Below are 20,014 nucleotides of genomic sequence, written 5' to 3' on the forward strand. Positions count from 1 at the left end.
GTCATGATCCTACTTAAAATCAGGAAGTCAAGGCACATAGAAGTAGGTCACAGCCCAGGCAGGCTGGTTCCAACCTTGTTTCTCTTTTACAGTGATTTTCCTTCTTTTTAAATACACTTTTAATTAAAATATAATTACATCACTTTTCCCTGAGAGCTTTCTTCCAGTTTCTTCAAAATCCCCTTCCTCCAAATTCTTTCATCTTCCCTTTCTCATTCTCAAATTGATAGCCTCTTTTTAAAATTATTGTTACATGTAAGTATGTGTGAATACGCACAAATATATAAATACAACCTTCTGAGTCTGTTTTTCTTGCGTGACTGCTTTGTACTTGATAACAAATTAAGGGGCTCATCCCTGAGAGAGACTAATTCTTCTCCCTCAGCAATCATTAGTTGCTTGTAGTTCTTGTTTAGGGAACTCAGAGAGATATACTTCCTTCCAAGTTAGCATGCCTGCTGATACTGCAAGTGTTCTGTTCTTGTTTTACACAGCCATTTCTAGGAGAGATAGTTTTGCAGCAGACTTCCTGGTATTCTGGCTCTTACAATCTTTCTGTCCCCTCTTCCTTGATATTTCCTCAACTGTAGGTGGGGGAGCTGTACTATAGATGTATTCATTGGGGCTTATGAAGTGGGAAATGGGAAAATGGGGAGGAAGAGTGAGACTCTAACTTGGGGAGGGACAATACAAAACGAGAAGTAGGGAGGAGGAACAAATAGCACCTAGGTGTCTGTGTGTGTATATTTGTGTGTATGAGAGAGACAGACAGAGACATAAAGAGAGAGACAATGAGAGAGACAATGAGAGAGAATCCTAAAGGAAGGAAGTTATGCCACCTGGACTGGCAGTACTACCCACAAGAACTGTAAACTACCAAAAACCTTAGACCCAAACACACACACACACACACACACACACACACACACACACACACACATCTTTTTTTTAATTGAAAATATTTTCTTTCATACAGTATATTCTTATCACAGTTTCTGCTCCCTCAGTTCCTCCCAGATCATGTCCAACTCCCCACCTATTCAACTCCACACTTTCTCTTCTCTTTTTTTTAGAAAACAGGCAAATAAAAAGAATTTAAGTGAATTAAAACAAATAGCATGAGACACACAGAGAGAAAACAAAACAAAAATACAAAACCAGAAACTGTAACATACAAGGAAAAGTCAAATAAGTATTTTTTTAATGCCCAAAGCAATGTGAAACAAACAAACTCCAAAAATGACATTGAGTTCGTTTTGTGTTTGCCTTCAACTGCTGGGCATTGAGCCTGCCCTTAACCGTGTAAACCTCCTTTCTAGCAGTTGGTCAGGGTAGCTCCAGTGACTCCTAAAATATAAAGCAATATAAAGTATTGTGGTTATCCTTGGTTGCCTCTCAGAAGACAAAGGTAAGCACCCACTGCTGAAGACACCACTTCAGACACAGAACTTGGATGATTTGAGCTCCATCTAGCCAGATAGCCTCCTTTCTGTGGTCTAGCTCCCATGGTATCAGAAAATATTCTGCAATCTGCTAATGGAGGGAAGTAACTAATAACCCTATACAGTTGTGATAGCTATGAACTACATAGGGGCCGAAATATCAGGATAGCTATAAAGGTGCAGTGAGTGGCACTCACATATTGATGGCAACCAACAGTTATCTAGTTGGACTTATGGCCCACTCAACAGGAAAGAAATTCTGTCTGGTACTAGAGACCTAGCCAACTTCCCAGGAATAGTGAGGTCATGAATTTTAGAAGGTAATTGTTGCCATTTTGCTAAACCAGTATAACTCCTTATCTAAAATATAAAGTTTATCCTTACGCCTACAGATAAGCATAGCTATTGCTATACTTAATCAAAGAAGATTCTCTTTACATCAAATAGAGACCATTAAAGAAAACAACTGAATACACATTGTTCTATAGAATAGTGTTATCAATGTGTTAAGCTCAGGTAACCAAAGTAGAGAGACAAATATTGGCCTCTGAGAACCCTGTGTTCCCTTAGGAATCTTGACTTAAGGTATTGGTGCTGAGGTGCCTTTGGGGTTCCAGGTTCCCACTAGGCTGGCTGTTCTTGGTTAGGCAAGAGCCAAGATTGAGGCTAAGAAGTCTGTATCAACGACCTCAAGCATCCTCTGTTCTCTATATTTCCCATTTGGTCTTCACATGGACCGGAAGAGGCAGGTACCATTTCTGTTTTATGTGGCTTATTCAATGCTGTTTGCCCAGTAGACACAGACCTCTAATCTTGGCAGACTGGCTTACCTTCATGTCAGGCACCCATATCATATCAGGCTTTCCCTGGATGTTCTGTCTCATAATGTTTGCAGACATAATCTTAGGGTACACAAGTATTTAAAGGAATTTTTATATGATGTCATCCTGTAAGCATGTGAACGAACAGTTCCATTCTACACACACACACACACACACACACACACACACACACACACACACAGAAATGGTAATTATTCAAATTGTGTTATATATACATATATACAATGCTTTTCACTTATTCTGATGAACCCGTGAATAGGTACCAATATCTGTTGAAGATTAAAACTCATATAACTTTTATGAAACTGAATTTGGCAAAATGGGTCACCTTTAATGTCAGTTTTACTCTAAAGGATATTTTTCTTCATAGTAAGTTGTCAGGCACATGGTGCAGTGTTAGTAACCAAGCATCTCTAGTCTTTTTCATCTTCCATAAATGAAACTAGCCTTATAAAACTATGTCTCATTTCCCTTTCCCCTCCACCCCCATTGCACTCTTTTAGCCTTTTCCTTTTGTGCTTTTCTTGACACCAAGCACAATTGTGCATGGGTGAATGGACAGATGGGTGAATGGATGAAAAGATGAGAAAGCACAAAAATGGAAGTCTGATGGTACCCATTCTATTTCACAATGTAAATGGACCCTTAAATCCATTGTTCTTCAGAACTTTGTTAAACATGCGACCCAAAGGAATGTTTTTACTCCCCTTATGAATGCACCTGTCCTAGTGTTCTATTGCTAAGAAGAGACACCATGACTAAGGAAACTCTTATAAGAGAAAGCATTTAATTGGGGCTTGCTTACAGTTTCAGAGGTTTAATCCATTATTATCATGGTGGGAAACATGGAGGCATGCAGGCAGGCATGGTACTGGAGAAGTAGCTAAAAGTTCTATATCTGGATCCATGGGAAGCAAGAAGGGACAGCCACTGGGCCTGGCTTGGGCCTTTGAAAAACTCAAAGCCTACCACCAATGACACACTTCCTCCAACAAGGCTACTCATCCTAACCCTTTCAAATAGTGGCTGCCACTCCCGATAGATAACTGAGTATGTAAATATATGAGCCTATAGAGGCCATTCTCATTCAAGCCACCAGGATTCTTGGGTAGAAATAAAAGCTACATAGTCTCATAGAAGACAACTTATGTGCATTTAGTTACCTTGTATAAAGTCCCCTTAAAATTCAATACCCTAGAAAAGTTCAGGGGTCAAGGTGAGAAGCATGAAGCTGTGTGTCTCATAGTGAGAATCCATATTTATCATCTTTTAATTAACACCTCCTACCCCTGAAATACTCTCTGACCTTGAGTCTGGTTCTATATATAATTGGCACAATGAGATCAAGATACTAAGTAACAAAAGAGGCCCAAAGGAGGGAGTATTTTCTAAGACTAAGAAGCCCAATGCACCCTCCACTGCCATACCAAATGTACTTGGACTACAGCCATTTATTTCTCATAATTTTGAAAGCTAGAAAGTCTGAACTCCAGAATGAGGGACCCCTTCCTGGTTGTCTGAGATCTATCTTCTTGCTGGGTCATTTCCTGGTAGGCTATCTAGAGGGCATTCTTGGATCTGAAGTTTTATAAAGGGCACTGATGCAGTCCATGAGGGCTCCACCACCATAACGTACTCACACTAAAGTCCCAACCTCCAGCCTAATACCATCACATTGGGGCTGACGTCTTCAACATATGAGCAGGTAGGGAAGTTGCACAGCATTTAGTGTATAACAAGATGCAGCTCCTGGTTCCAGACAGGAAAGGAGCACGCTCCACAGAACAATCGGAACTGGGGCTTGTGTTGTACATTCCTCAAACAGTGCCCTACTGAGAGTATTAGAATTTTAAATGTTTCTAAAGCCAAAGTTTCAAGAACAAACTGCTTGGTAAGGTGTCCAGTCAGCAGATGTTTACCACATGGGACCTTAAGAACATTAGTGGGTTACAGTTGCTTGCCATATCATTGGAAGACGGAGTTCCATTCCAGCTGCAGGTATTTACCCCTGAGCCATTCCCACCTAGCCAGATAGACAATATAAAGAAATAGCCAAAGACATTCTGTTGTATGCCCATTAAAGGCTGAATACCAGTGTTGCCTACTTCCTAGCTATATAAGCAAGGGCAAGTTACTTTTCTTAAACCTCAGTTTCTGTTTCTGTAAATTAAAGACATGGGCTGGTGAGATGACTCAGCGGGTCAAAATGGAGAGAGAAAAGCAACACTACTGTAGCCGTCTCTTGATCTCACTAAGTGTTCCATAGCACACACGTGCCTCCACACATGTCATATACCTCCTATACACACAATAATGATAAATATTTTTAAATTAGAAAATTTAAGAAAGACCCTTCAGAAAGGGTCTTGACATGGTCCTGTGAGATACACTTGACAACTTCAATAAATGTCTAATAATTGTCTGTGGCTGCCATTGTTCATGTTTTCTTGAAGTCTATAAACCTTCTACTGAAAGCCTTTGTTTGAGCATGTTAAGCCTCCAAACGCTTCACAAAAACTCCTTTGCCCATTAGGACTTATCTTTATTATTGGAGGGCCTCAGACCTTGCCAACCCCTTTGCTAGCACAGTGCCTTAATTAGCTTACTACAAGTGGCCTGGGCCTGGAAGGCACCTGCTGTTCCACAAGTGCTAGCTGAGTGGGTGTGATTGGCTCTGCAGAAGCACTCCAGTAGTGGCGTGAGGGAGCTTTGTCAGAGGCTCTGGGCTTTAATGCTTCTCCAAATCTGAAATGAGGGAGCAGGAACTGTCTTTCAGCAGGTGAAATTGCTTTTCCAAATTGGGTAAGCCTGAATTATTTTCCTGTTCCCGTCTCCTAATTAATTCTAACTTACTGCGGGCGTGCAGCACAATTCTCGAAATTACCGCTATACAGACATCACTGGAAGCATGGAGACCTTCTGTTAACCAGTATGGGTCACGGGAAAAAAATCCACACCCCAAATAGGGCTCCCAAATCACAGTTCGGGAGAGCATTTCAAGCCTAGGAAATACAAATGTTTTAAAATCACCTTTCTTCCTCTCTCCTTGGAGAGAATATGTATATTGGATCTATTGTAGATTCAGTCTCAGAGCAATGACTCAGCAACTTCTTGCTGATTAATTGAAGAAGTGAGTAAAAATAATGTCATGTAGAAAAGTCTCACTGTGTTTGAAGAAGTGGTTGAGAAGCAGAACATGGTTGCTCATCTCTATTATCCTAGTACTCTGCAAGCTGATACAGGAGGTTTAAAGTGGATTCACATAGACCAAGTTCTAGACAGCCTAAGCTCCAGAGGGGGACCCCAATCTCAGAATAAAACATAAGAAAATAAATAAATACTAGGATACATGGGCTAGAAAATAGTATAGGTAGGCAAACCCACAGTGCTGAACAACAACAATTAATGAGTGGGCTACTCTAAGCCTACAGGAAGAAGTCCATGTCCAAGAGGCTTTATGGCTTTCAATGTTAGCAGCAACAACGTCAGTGGAGAACGGAATTACTGCCAAAGGCCAAACAATTACCTAAAGGATCCCCCATCAGCTGGGTCCAAGGAAGCTGCAGCTCCGGCATGTTTTTGTCTCACCATACCACCAATGCAATGGAGGCCTAGAAATGCCTTGGAATTCAGAGTACTGTACCATAGCTGACATCTGCAGAAACATTGCAAGGTTTGCTGTGCATGTTTGAAAATGTGCTGGTGGTATTTTACAAACTCAGTGTGAGCTAACCATCTAATAAGGATTCTTTATATTATTAATGTGATAAAACAAAACCACAAAAGTACAGTCTTCATCAGCCGTAAGCATACACTAGTGAGGCTTGGCAGGCAAGAGGGCAAGCTGCTCTTATGGAAGACCCACAATCAATTTTCAGCACTCATATCAGGCAGCTTATGGCTGCCTGTAACACCAGTTCCTGGAGCTCCCAGCCCTCTTCTGGCTTTCCCAGGCACCTTCATGAACACACACATACATACATACATACATACATACATACATACATACATACATACATACATTCTGTATATACAGACAAGCAGGTACATATCATAAATTCAGGAACATTGTACAAAATTGAGATATATGCATCCTGCACAGATCTCAAACTTTTCCATCTTGGATAGTTATACTTTATAACCACTTTACCTCTCCCTTTCCTTATCCCCTATGCCCCCTCCCCCCACCATACACCGTTCTGTTTTTCATGATTTAGAGTTTGGGCTTTTAGATGTTCCATGTAAATGGAAATATGAATTATGTTTTTATGACTGGCATGTTTTACATAACAGACTCTTCCAAAGGTTCATCTATATTGTAACATACTTTATAGTTTCTTATTTCTTTTTGTTTTCCCCTGGGACCTTCGTTTACCAGCATGGCTGCAGCAGATTTGGAGGACTGCTGGTGCCTCGTGCTCTTTGGAAGGAATGTGTGAGTCTTCTTCACCACAAGTGACTCTAGACTTCCAGAAGCTCCTTCATGCTCCAAAGGGGCTGTTCTACTTCTTAAACTGGAGTTATCTCATTTTCCCCCAATATAAATATATTTATTTTTCAATTTTTTATTAATTACACTTTATTCATTTTGTATCCCCCCATAAGCCCCTCCCTCCTCCCCTCCCGATCCCACCCTCCCCTTTCTGCATGCATGCCACTCCCCAAGTCCACTGATAGGGGAGGTTCTCCTCTCCTTTCTGATCTTAGTCTATCAGTTCTCATCAAAATTGGCTGCATTGTCCTCTACCGTGGCCTGGTAAGGCTGCTCCCCCCTCAGGGGGAGGTGATCAAAGAGCAGGCCAATCAGATTATGTCAGAGGCAGTCCCTCTTCCCATTACTGTGTAACACACTTGGACACTGAACTGCCATGGGCTACATCTGTGCAGGAGTTCTAGGTTATCTCCATGAATAGTCCTTGGTTGGAGTATGAGTCTCTGGGAAGTTCCCTGTGTTCAAATTATCTTGTTCTGTTGCTCTCCTTGTAGAGTTCCGCCCCCTCCAGCTCTTACAACTGATGGGCAGAGTGAATGGAATTTTATGTAAGAAGTGGGAAATAGTAAGTTTCTTATTTCTTAAGGCTGAATGTACTTTATATAATATATACAGTCATCATCAGAAATTTAGGTTGCCCATGAATCTTGGCTGTTTGAAACAATGATACAATAAATATGAGTATACACATTTTTATTTGAAATTCTACTAGAATCTTATTTTTAGAGTTTAATGTATACAGAAAAATAAGGCCATGGATTATATGGTAATTCTGTTTTAATTATTTGAGGAGCTATCATATGTTTTTATAATCATTGCATCGTTTTTCTTTTTTTTTTTTCTTTATTTATTACAATGTATTCACTTTGTGTCCCAGCTGTAGCCCCCTCCCTCATCCCCTCCCAATCTCACCCTCCCTCTTCTCCTTCCATGCCCCTTCCCAAGCCCACTGATAGGGGAGGTCCTCCTCCCCTTCCATCTGACCCTAGTTTAGGGCTCATCAAGATTGGCTACATTGTCTTCCTCTGTGGCCTGGTAAGGCTGCCCCCACTCAGGGGAAGGTGCTCAAAGAGCAGGCCACTGAGTTCATGTCAGAGACAGCCCTTGTCTGTTCCCATTATTAGGGAACCCATGTGGAGACTGAACTGCCATGAGCTACATCTGTGGAGGGGTTCTATGTTATCTCCATGAATGGTCCATGGTTGGAGTATCAGTCTCAGAAAAGACTCCTGGGCCCAGATTTTTTGGTTCTGTTGTTCTCTTTGTGGAACTCCTGTCCCCTCCTGGTCTTTCTGTCTCTTCCTTCTTTCATAAGATTCCCTGCCCTCTGCCCAAACTTTGGCTATGAGTCTCAGCTTCTGCTTCAATACCCTGCTGGGCAGAGTCTTTCAGAGGCCTTCTGTGGTAGGCTCCTGTCCTGTTCCCATTGCATCATTTTTATATTAACATTCATTCCTATTCTTGATAATTTTATATACATATACAAGGAAACATTGTCACATATTCCCCCATTTCCATCCTTAAACACTCCATAAATTATCCCCAACATGGCCTGCTCCCAATTTCATGTTTTGTTTTGTTTTGTTTTGTTGATAATCTACTAAGTCCAATTAGTGCTGTCCATATGTGCAAGTGTGTGGGGGCAGCCGCTGGAGCATGGGGAACCTACCAGTGGCAATACGTTAAGAAGAAGAATTTTCCCTCCTCCAGCAGCTATCAACTACTAATAGCATCCCAAAAAGGAACAGGACCTGGAGGGCACTTCCTCTCTCAGTTTCATTTGAAATCCTTTGATCTACTTGAATTTTTATGGAGGGTGATGTTGGTTGTTATTTCTCCAAATAAGCAGCTCTCTACCCCTTCCCTCTCTTCTCTTCTGCGATATATAAATTGCTCCCGGTGGTGTTGTCTCACCACCGGGAGGAATTGTCTTCCTTCTTTCTTAGGAAGTCCCCTGACTCAGTAGTTTCTAGTGATATGTCCTGGAGTTTGCAGAATCTTTCTTCTGTCTGATTAGGTTTACTGGGTAAACCCCTGATTGACTTTTTAGCTTTGTTTTATTCTCTAGTTCCAGCACTTTCTCTCTCGTTCCTGGGTTTTGTCTCCAGGTTGATCTTTTAACTTGCTCTCATACTGTTTTTCTTATGTCGCTTACTCATCTGTCTGTCCTGTTATAATTCATCGAACTCTATCAAGATAATTACTTTTAACTTTTTCAGCTCATCAATTTCTATTTCTTTGGGACTGTTTTCTAGAGATGTAATTTGTTGCTTTTTTTCAGGATAGTTTTCTGGCTTTTTGGCGTAGGTTTTTATTTTTATTTCTTATTGTAAATTGTACATTTAGAAAAAGGAAAACAAACAAACTAACTAAAAAAAAAAAAAACCAAAAAAACAAAAACAAAACAAAACAAAAAAACCAAAACACTCATTCTCCTAGACCTTAAAGCATAGCATTTTATGGTTCATCAGGGTAGTAAGTCTATCTGCCGACCTTGGGACAGATCTGAAACTTTGCTTGTGTTTGAATTTTCTCTGGCCTCATTTCCAGACAGAATGTTTGTGATTTCTTTTTTTCAAGTAGCTTATAATTTCTTCTCCCTCTGGTGTTTGTCTGTGGTACTGCAGTTCTCTGACATTGCAATCAGTCTCAAGGCTCCCTTGGTTGTTAACTCTCCAGGTACAGAACTGAATTGCTCCCAGCCATTCCCAGTCAAATGTGACCAAAACAAATTGAGCCATGCTGAATGCAGCCTCATGCCCTTCACACTCTTTTAGACAATCCCCATGAATAATCTGTAACCTGGCACTCCTGATAGTGCCACACTGTGCCAGCCTGCATTGGTGGCAACACCAGGTCTCTGAGCTCTGGAATGACAAGTCTTTAAATTTTGCCACCTACCCACATCCAAATGACATTGGCTCCTTAAAGAGCCATCCTGTCGCTTCAGACAGAGCCAGTGCCTGCCTAAGCAACCCTTCTTAAAATCTGGAGAGTGGCCTTATGTTTTCCTTCTCCTTCCTCCCAACGGACAGCTGAGCTGTCATGGCCTTTGGGAAAGTGATGCAGTACTTCAGATATATTATCTCTCTTACTTCACATTAATCTGGGTGTTCCTGCTTGAGTAGTCCAGGTGCTGCAACCTCCTAGCTGATCACAGGCATTCTCATTGAATCTTTGCTTTGCAGGCTGCTTCTACAGAACAAGGACCAGGGCTTCATATTCTTCCACCTACTATTGAAAATTTTAAATTAGGATATGTAATCCCATTTTTAAATTGGGATACATAACTTTGTACTCTAGTTTTAACCCTGAATTTTACATCTTTATTTGAGAAGCTAAGACAATATACTCAATGGAAATCCAGAAGAAGAAAGGAAAAGACGAAGGTTGGGGAAAGAAACTTGAGAGTGTTCTGAGAAAGGTAGTTTGTAAAAATAATAATAATAAAAAAACATACTTTCAACATTCATCTAAAGGCAAGAGTCCTACTTCCTGATGCCTCATCTGTTCAACTGAGCAACAGTCAAGAAAACACTTGAAAGTGTACATACAGGATAAGGTGATGGAGGGAGGGGGAAAGAAAATCTGAACATAATATAACAGTAAGCATGTGAGAGTATATATGTATTAAGTAGCTTGTGGTTGTTTTATAATCTATCCATATAGCAAACCATCAATTTCAGCACCTCAAATATATGTAATGTTTACTTATCAAGTGTACTTCAGTAAATCTGAAAATAAAAATATGGCTTATAAAACAAATTAATGTCTCTCCTTTTGAAACCCCATTAAAATGAATTTAAAATATTTTTAAATTATTTTTAAATAATTTTAGACAATAAGGAGTGAAAGAATGATGGCTTTCAGAAGGTGCTATGATAAACACTTGGCAAAGTGGGAGAAGATAAATATTGGCTTCTAGGAGTAGCACAGGCATCAGACAGGCCCAGAACCCCACTAGGCTAGCGAATTGGGGGCAGACTCCACTGCACCCAAGAGTACAAAATGCAACCGACTGTTACATAGCTGAGCATGGAGACCATGTGATCCTTTCTCCCAGGCAGCCATGCTCCCAGCCTCAAAAGGATAGCTCCAGACATCAGACATGGCTAAGTCAGTACCAGACAGTGTGCTCCACGTAGTGTAAGAGGGCTCAGGGCCTTCTTCTCCTGTTGGATTTTGCACCCTAAGAGCCCAGCTTTAGGAAGAACACCTGAGACCCCTTCTGTGTGGGTATGGCTGACTTAGAAAATATGCACAGGTAGATATGTGTAACTTTTTCCTGTCAGCTAACCAGATTTCTGCCCAGATGCTCCAGGGAATCTTGTAAGTACATGAACGGACTCTCCCCTCCAAAGCAATATATTGTAAGCAGTCAGCCAAGGAATACAGATATTTGAAGGCAAGTTAAAATGAAATTATAAGAGACAGATGTGGGCATAGAAGGAGAGCTGGTGGGGAGAGAGAGAGACGCATAGGAAAATAACAACAGGTACAGTTAAAAATCATGAGGAAGACAGTGCAGCCACTCCTGATAAGACCTAACAGACTAGGATCAGAAGGAAGAAAAAGAAACCCTCCCCTACCAGTGGACTTGGGGAGGGAAGTGTGTGGAGAAGGGGAAAGAAGGGAGTGTTTGGGAGGGGAGGAGGGAGGGAACTAGAGGGGGGATACAAAGGATATAAAGTATAATTAAAAATTAAAAAAAATAATGGAAAAATATCCTTTACAACAGAATTATATACATGGTATGTTTAAGGATGAATCTACAAAGACTTCTGATATCTGGACAATGAAAATTAAATGTAAATATATACATATGTATGTGATGAAATAAATTAAAAATCATGAAAATAAAAATGTTATATATGTAATGCTGTCAAGGAGAAAGTGAAAATATACCCAAGAAAGAAGACCATATTGCTGGTTTTAAAATACATAGATATCTTGGAAATTAAATATGCTGCAGCATACTTGAACATTCAACAAGGGCGGGGAGTCAAATAAAGGAAATTTCCAAGAAAGAAGCATGAGCACTAGAAGGGGGGAAAGAAAACAAGAACAATTGGTTCACAGTCCTCCATGTTCAACTGATTTCCTCCATTTTCAGAGAGGGAGAATAAAAGTAAGAAAAGGCTGCAGGGTAAAACTAGAAAATTCTGCAGGTTGCAGGAGTACAAATAACTCAGAGAAGCGTGAAAAGAGCATGCCGTGCTACAGCGTGGAATGTCTGGGTGCAAAGGTGAGTGAGCACTGCAGGTCCGCAGCAGGGAAGCCAAAAGCATACTGAAGACTGAGCCTCCGTGAGGTTGGTACCCTGTGGGCACATGGGCAGACTAGGAATCGGCTGGCCTGGACGTTTCCTGTATTTCATAATTGGTTTTGTCCTCTGTACCCACGTAGAATGATTTAGAATAAAGACATTTTAAGATTGGAATGCTTTTAGGTTCAAACATTTTCATGTACAGCTTGTTCCATAAACAGGAAACCAACAGAGTATTAAAAAAGCGAATTTCCTGGAAGTTCAGCTAGGAAAAGAGAGTTAGGTCACAAGTCAGTTACCCCAGGCAGGAGGCAGGAGGGCGGTGTGGTGCTTCTCCTTCAGAGCTGGGCACAGGGGAAACCTTAAGAACTGCTTGTGTTCTGTTTAAGAATTTTGAACCACTGTTGCCTTCAGGTAAAGAAACAACCTGTTGATGAGGATGGACTATTGAGGAGCTAGATAGTGGATGATGATTGAAGTCTTGGGTTGCAGTTTCAGGGGCACAATGGAGAAGAAAAATCACCCCGCTCTCTGTGTGTATAAGAACTAAGCCCCCATCTTCTGGAACAGAAAGACTGAACTCTTTCGCATATGCCAATCAAGAGCTCATAGGAACTGTACTCTATGGTGAAGCAGTGAATTCTAAAGGAATAGAGTGGAGGTGCTCACCAAGATTCACTGACAACTAAGCTTCAAAGGGCTGTTTTGAGTTTATGTTTGGCCCTCTTTTTATGCAAAGTATACTAAAGAACTTTGAAAACATAGGAGACTGTTGTGGTATATTATAGTACCAGGAAATAAAAAGGCATCACTTTTAAAAGAGAAGACTGAAAATTAGAAAAAAAAAAAAATATGGCAACTGTTAGTACTATTAGTACTTAATCTAAACAAATGATTTTTCTAGCCTTTGTTTGCATATACATTTTAAATTTTTTAAAATAAATGTGTATTACTGATAAAATTTATAAATGTTTTATATATACACACTTCTAATCAAGAAAAGTGTTTTTTTTTTTTTTTGTAGCATGTTGCTGTATTGATACTATATTCTAGTGCTCTTGATGCATGCTGGAATCACTAAGCCAGAGAACACCCAGATGAGACCTAATGTACTACGGTCTCCAGCCCTGGAAAGGTCTACTAATGGTTGGACAGGATTTGGCTAGAACTGAAGACAGGAAAAGAGTGAAGTTATGCTCTGTACCTAGGCCTTTCCTTTTAGATGAATTCCAATCAAGTGAGAATGAACAAATGACAACTTTGAGTGCGAGGAGGAAGGGGAGAGAATAGAGTCCTCCGACTCAAGGAACTGCAATCAGTGGGTTACAGACAAAATCAGGTTTTACTTTCACCAGTGATATCTGCCTAGGGAGCTGTTGTTACTGTTAGGATTTCATTGTCATCATCTCTGAGCCACAGCTGGAATTCTGTTCTGGATGGGAGATTGATATCCTATATCTTGGTCTAAGGGCCTCATACAGAGATGCTTCATTGTGAGCCTAGAAGCAGAGGGGGCATAATGTGGCTCATGCTGGTCCTGGCTATTCTGGGATGTCCTCGTGAAGAAGCAGAAAGGGACATGAACTTTGATCTACACTGCCCTGATCCTATTCCAGAATGAAGAAGCTATCTCTTGTACTTCAGTAAGGACAAGGTCATTTTCTCACTCATACTCTAAGGAAGTTAACAAGTCTTCAGAATGCCTAGAAAATGGGCACTTGTTGTACAGACTAGGGAGGTAGGGAACTTGCAGGCATCATTCTGCCACGTCAGATGCACACCGAAGTGTGAAAGACCACACCTGCTTGAGAGAACCAGAACTGGACAAGCAGTATGACAGCTCTCCTTTCATGGCCATGTGTGCATACATACATACATGCATGCATGCATGCATGCATTCTACGTATGGATTGCCTCTTACATGCCAACTAATCCTTGCTGTTCTTTATGCTTCCTAGGCCTCCCTCAGCTCACAAGCTGATCTGCAGAAGAAGAAGAGGAGGGCACCAGCTCCTCCTCCACCACAGCCACCCCCACCAAGTCCTGTGGTCCCCAACCGCAAAGAGGATAAGGAAGAGAACAGGAAGAGCACCATGGGTGAGTGAGTGTGGCCTGCTCTGTGCATGTCTCTGGGATGCCTGCTTTAACACTCAGGTCTTTAGCGCTATTGTTAACCCTGGCAGTGGAGTCCTTGTTAATTACATTAACCCAGAAAACATGTATGCTAAAGAAAAGTCTGGAAATGATTAGCTCTGACTTTCCTTGCTATCTTATTTATACTGCAGAAGGTGTTGAGGAGGTGAAAGATGGTGGTGAGGGTGGCTTGTGGTTAAAGAACCCAGAACCCCAGGAGAAAGTGACAAACAGAGCTCATGTGTGTGGCCGTGGCATGTGTCTCTCTGACTGGAGAATGTCTGAAGAAGCTGTTTGAAGAAGTGTTTGTCATTGTCATTTGAAAGACATCTTAGGCCACTCATGGTACATAGAAGATGTACATTCCTAATTTGAATGTATGACATCTGAAATTCTTCAGAATCTGAAATTGTTTGAGCATCAACATGATGCCAGAAGTAGAAAAACCTGTACCATGGAGCTGGGTTTCATGAACAAAATTATTTAAAAGTTACATAAAATTACCTTCAGCTCTGTATATAAGGTTCATATGAATTATAAATGAATTTCATATTTAGACTGGAGTTCCATCCCCAAGATACCTCATCATGTATGTGCAAATATTTTAAAATTAGAAAAATCTGAAATCTAAAACACATCTGGTTCTGAGCATTTGGAGATCAGCCTGTGCATTCCTATTTGAAAATAGTCCCAGTTTATATACCATTCATGCATTAGTAAAGCCCCATTGTAGAGAGAAGAGAACTCAAAAGAACCAGGATGGAGTCCTGACATCTGTAAGCAAGGTGTAATCTATGAGGTCATTAAACCATACCCTGTGTGCTGTAGATCATGGGGGAATATGAGAAGGGCTGGACTTCCCAGGCCCATTTTAAAATTCTTTAGTATCCACTCTTTCACTATAGTAGGAGTGCAGCTAGCCTTTGCAGAGAAGGGATTAGAAGACTGCAGCATTCGATTTACTTACTGAGATTCCCATCATTAAAAGTTCCATCAGAGCCCTGATTGAAGCCAGGAGGCAACCTTGCCCATTCATGGCTTCAGGCAGCTCATTGTTTCTTCATTGACAAAGGGTCTGTGACCCTAAAGGGACAACACTCCCAAATGTAAATGGTTACATTGTCAAGTCTTGAAATTTTAATAAGGGTGAGTTGGCCGTTTGTCAGCATTTTTCACTTTAGTTGCTACTTTACCTTTAATGCCTGGCATCCTGAGAATCAATTATCCTAAAAAGTAATAACCTGTTTTTCACATCAGTTCATCCCATTTCTCAGAGGACTATATCAGAATGAAAAACGTGGGCTGGAGAGGTGGTTCAAAGATAAAGACTCCTGCCACCAAGCCTAACACTCTAGTTTGATCCTTGGAACCTACATGTAAAAGGAGAGAACTTCCACAGGTTGAGCTTTGATGTCCACATGCCACTCGTGCCCTGACCTGTGTACATGTACACACACACATACACATACATACACACGATAGACATAGATAGATAGATAGATAGATAGATAGATAGATAGATAGATAGATAGATAGATAGATAGATAGATAGATAGATAGACGGACAGGATAAAAACAACTTTTAAAGAAACAATATTGCCAGTTCATTTGAGCTGTACTTTCTAATTTCATGATTAGAGCCCTTTCCTCCCTCTAAGCTCTCTCCTTCCCTTTTATAAATGGACAAACATCTCACTTTTAAGAGAGAAATTGTGGAACTTTTTAAAGTACTGACTTTAATTATCATAGGATTTGTTAAGGCAGCCTCCAAACCCAACACCCCACTTCCAGTGCAGGAAAGACTCATAGTCCCTGTGCCTGGGCCCATGCTGGACAAGAGATCAACTGGTGCCCATAGAGGCCAGCAAAAATGTGAGACAGATGTCTGAAACTAAAAACTGTACTAACATCCCTTCATTGAAAGACATTGCAAAGAGGTGTGGATGGTGGCAGTTCTCCATACTTTCTCTGACCTGGTCTATAACTTGTTTGTGCGGACAAGAAAGCCAGAATCCCTTTCTTTCTAAATATGATGTTGCCCTTTGAAGGCAAGGGCTGGTAGACAAGGTCTTGTGGGTAATGAGAAGATGAATTTCCCACCCACCCCCCTTCATGGGAAGAATCCATGAATTAAGACGATATTAACAATGTCCCACAGAAGACAGCAGCAAAACCTAGGTATCAGGTTAGACGAAAGACAGTTTCTTCACACATGTGTTCCGTGTGTACATGCATACATACACGTGCACAAAGTTGATGATTTTTCTATTCAGACATCTATATTTTTTAAAGGTTTATTTTGGAACATGAAGTAAAATAGTATTGTAGTTACCTACATTTGAGTCAAGGGCCGCATTTATTGATAATCACAAATAAATCTTGGAGTGGGAAACATTCTCCCAGTGTCCCGTGGTACAACCTTATATGAATACTTTCTGACACAAGGTTGCTTGCCAAGGGCCGCCAACAGCACCACCCAGACTTACTTGTATCTTGGGGAAGAAATGATTTTAATGTGAAGAAGTTAAAGATTTTCCCACATCTAGAAAACCATATCCACAGAAGGAATAAATGAGTATATTTCTTAGTGAAGATGTTTCTCAATATTTTAGTTATATGGTGAAGGTCAAAAATCATCAACTGTATTGCTAGAAGATTTTTCTAAACTGTAAATCTTGAAGCAATTATTTTTAAAACACAATCATAAACATGAATTATGACAATTTTTATCATTTATGAACATAAATTAAGATAATTCATGTCATTTATGAACTTAAGCCACTGGCTTTTACAAAACCATTAGCATAAGAAGACTACTTTCATATAAACTTATAAATATGCCTCCAACATGTAACAAATACCAAGGGGCTTCTCTGATTCTTGAGACAAAATGCAGGTGGGCTGAGCACCCTTAATTTTTTCTGTAACCTGGAACCCACTTCAAAAAAAAGTTTCAAGACTTTTGTCCTAAAAAAAAAAAATGGAAGTGCTTGATAGAGGCAACCCATGTTCCTGCACTGTCCTTCAATAATAACTGAATGAGATCTGTAAGCTTAGAAAAGGCCGGTGTGAACAATAGTGGCTCTTCACTTGACTGTGCTGCCTCCAGTTGTTTCAGGACCAGCATTTCATGGAATTATGCCTGAAAGAGACAAATGTCAACCAACCATTTGAGAGTAAATCTTTTCCAGTTACAGCTGACAATAGAATACTGTGTGTGTGAAATGTTTGAGCATACAGATGGTTGGCTGTGGTGTACTGCTGAGTGAGTGGCTTGGATACTGGGTGTGGCTGGTTTAATGCAGAGTGAACTGGGATTTGACGTTGGGTGTGGCTGGCTTGGGACAGACTGAGGCTGGATTTGAAACTGAATGCTTTGGTATTTGATTTGGAATTGAATGTGATTGGTTTTGCATTAGACTTGGTGTTGGGCATGACTGTTTTTTGATGTTTTCAAATTAGCTTTGTTGTTGGATTTGGTACTGCATATGGTTGCTCTGGCGCAGAGTGCTGTGAGGTATGGTTTTGTGTCTGATGGACAATAGCAGTGTACTCTTGGTTAGAAGACAGGACCTCCTTTGGCTTAACATTTGAATCCTTCCCATTGATTCCATGTAGGTGTTGGACGTCAGGTGCCACAAAAGCCTCCCAGAGGCACAGCTCGGGGTCCACCCCAGTTAGTGCTTCCCCCGCCCCCACCCTACCCTCCTCCTGACACAGATGTCATAGAGCCTGTCACCTTTCCTGGGGAAGGCGCTGGTTCCGAGACCTCAGAGCTGAAACCCAAACGTACGTGCCTCTTGTTTCCATTCCAGCTATGTGTTGACCATCTGTCTTTCTGGTCCCTACTGGTATAAATTTGTTTTCACACATTCCCTTCTTGCTTTTGAACATCTGTACCTTTCCTTTCCAAATTTCTTTCCAAATGCTCAATGCAATGCATCTAGGTTCACAGAGAATGCACTGTGAATGCCAAACAATAGCCTGTAAGAGTGATGTGGTCTATCAGTACCATTAGACTTTAGCTAAAGATGTGCCTGTGGATGTATAGTCAGTGAGGAGATGATGCTCCTTGGAGTTGGGGTTGTTTTTTTGTTTTGTTTTGTTTTGTTTTGTTTTTAGAATGTGTGCAGAGAGTAACAGCCTCTGGCAGAACAAACTTAGACATTCTGCTGAGTGTCATATCAGGACAGTAAGTGTCCAGGAGTTTAGAGGACTTTGTTTATCAGTCATATCTGAACCTTGTCACCAGGTCTAGTCACTTAAATGCTTCTCTGTACAATCTGAGAAACACAAAGAGGAAGCCGCTTCAGTCTAGCCACAGCCAGAACTAGAGTCCATTTTGCCTTTGTTTCTCTCCATACATTGTCTTCTCTTACACTCTTTTAGGATTCTTTTTGAATATTAATAAATATGTATAGCATTTCTTCTTTAACATGAATAAGAGCTTTACAAGCTCTACATATTTGGGAGGCATCACCTTCCACTGTCACATGTCAGGCCTGTGACAGTGCTTCTTACAAAGCACACTGCATCAGGGACCATGTATTCTAATAGTGCAGCGTCATGCCAAAGTAGCCAAATTACCAACATCTGTATAATTGTGCTTGTAGGAAGTTTGTGCTTTTCTACCATTGCATTTACCTTTTTCTGTTTTTGGAAGTGACAATTACCTGCCCACTAACTTATCTTTTTTCTTGAGGCAAAATAATAGGGATTCAATTTCCATTTCTCTACACATAGTTCTTATGCCCTTCAATTATGTTATCCCCACTATATTTAATGTTTCTTTATGCAAATGAATTGTTACAAGGTATCTGATAATTAAGAATGAACTAGAGATGCTGGAGAGATGGCTCGGTAGTTAAAAGCAATTGTTGCTCTTGCAGAGGACCCAGGTTCAGTTTCCAGCACCTACATAATGGCTTACAACCACCTGAAGCCTTCTTCTGACCTCCATGGGCACCAGGCATACACATGGTGTATATACATACATGCATAAAAACTACTAATACATATAAAAATAAATAAGTCTTTAAAAAAAGAATCAACTAGATATCAGTCCATAAAATGCTAGCTGTGGTGCTGGCATCTCTAAAAGGACGGGTATTCTCACGCACATAGTGATTTCAGAGGCCACTTCTGTGAGTATTATCCTCACTCACAGCATTCCTTCCCTGTGGGTACAAGTGAACAGGAAGAGCTGAGTGAGCACAGTAAAACTCACGTTGTGAAGAAAGGACACCCAAAAGATCTGCAGTGTAGTGGTCTACAAAGGGTGGAAGAGCCAGGGATAGGCCTGAACCTTCTCCCTCACTTGCCTTTCTGCAGACCCCAGATTTCTTTTTTTTTTATTAATTACACTTTTTTCATTTTGTGTCCCCCCATAAGCCCCTCCCTCCTCCCCTCCCGATTCCACCCTCCCTCCCCTTTCTGCATGCATGTCACTCCCCAAGTCCACTGATAGGGGAAGTTCTCCTCTTCTTTCTGATCTTAGTCTATCAGTTCTCATCAAAAGTGGCTGCATTGTCCTCTACTGTGGCCTGGTAAGGCTGCTCCCCCCTCACAAGGAGAGCAACAGAACAAGATAATTTGAACACAGGGAACTTCCCAGAAAATCATACTCCAACCAAGGACTATTCGTGGAGATGACCTGGAAACCCTGCACAGGTATAGCCACATGGCAGTTCAGTGTCCAAGTGGTTTACATAGTAATGGGAAGAGGGACTACCCAGATTTCTTAACACATAGGAGGCAGACTGGGGCTTCAGGCAGATCCCAGCCTACTTGAGACTTCCTAAAAAGTGTGAAGATTATGTAGTAAAGCAACAGACAATTA

At 40.9% G+C, this 20,014-nt stretch overlaps 1 protein-coding gene across 4 annotated transcripts in view; it reads left to right on the plus strand.

Moving 5' to 3' along the window:
* The window catches only part of Cobl (cordon-bleu WH2 repeat protein), a 244,038-nt gene that overhangs the window by 156,991 nt on the left and 67,033 nt on the right, over positions 1-20,014 (plus strand). For 2 of the 4 annotated variants that reach the window (XM_055623924.1, XM_055623925.1), the window contains 2 exons: positions 14,001-14,139; positions 17,794-17,964. In XM_055623924.1, the coding sequence (XP_055479899.1) occupies positions 14,001-14,139; positions 17,794-17,964 (310 nt within the window). The remainder of the gene's footprint in view (positions 1-14,000; positions 14,140-17,793; positions 17,965-20,014) is intronic. The other 2 variants (XM_055623926.1, XM_055623927.1) reach the window with 1 other exon arrangement.

Source organism: Psammomys obesus, unplaced genomic scaffold (assembly GCF_907164565.1).
Source record: "Psammomys obesus unplaced genomic scaffold, mPsaObe1.curated_primary_1811, whole genome shotgun sequence".
Lineage (NCBI taxonomy): Eukaryota > Metazoa > Chordata > Mammalia > Rodentia > Muridae > Psammomys > Psammomys obesus.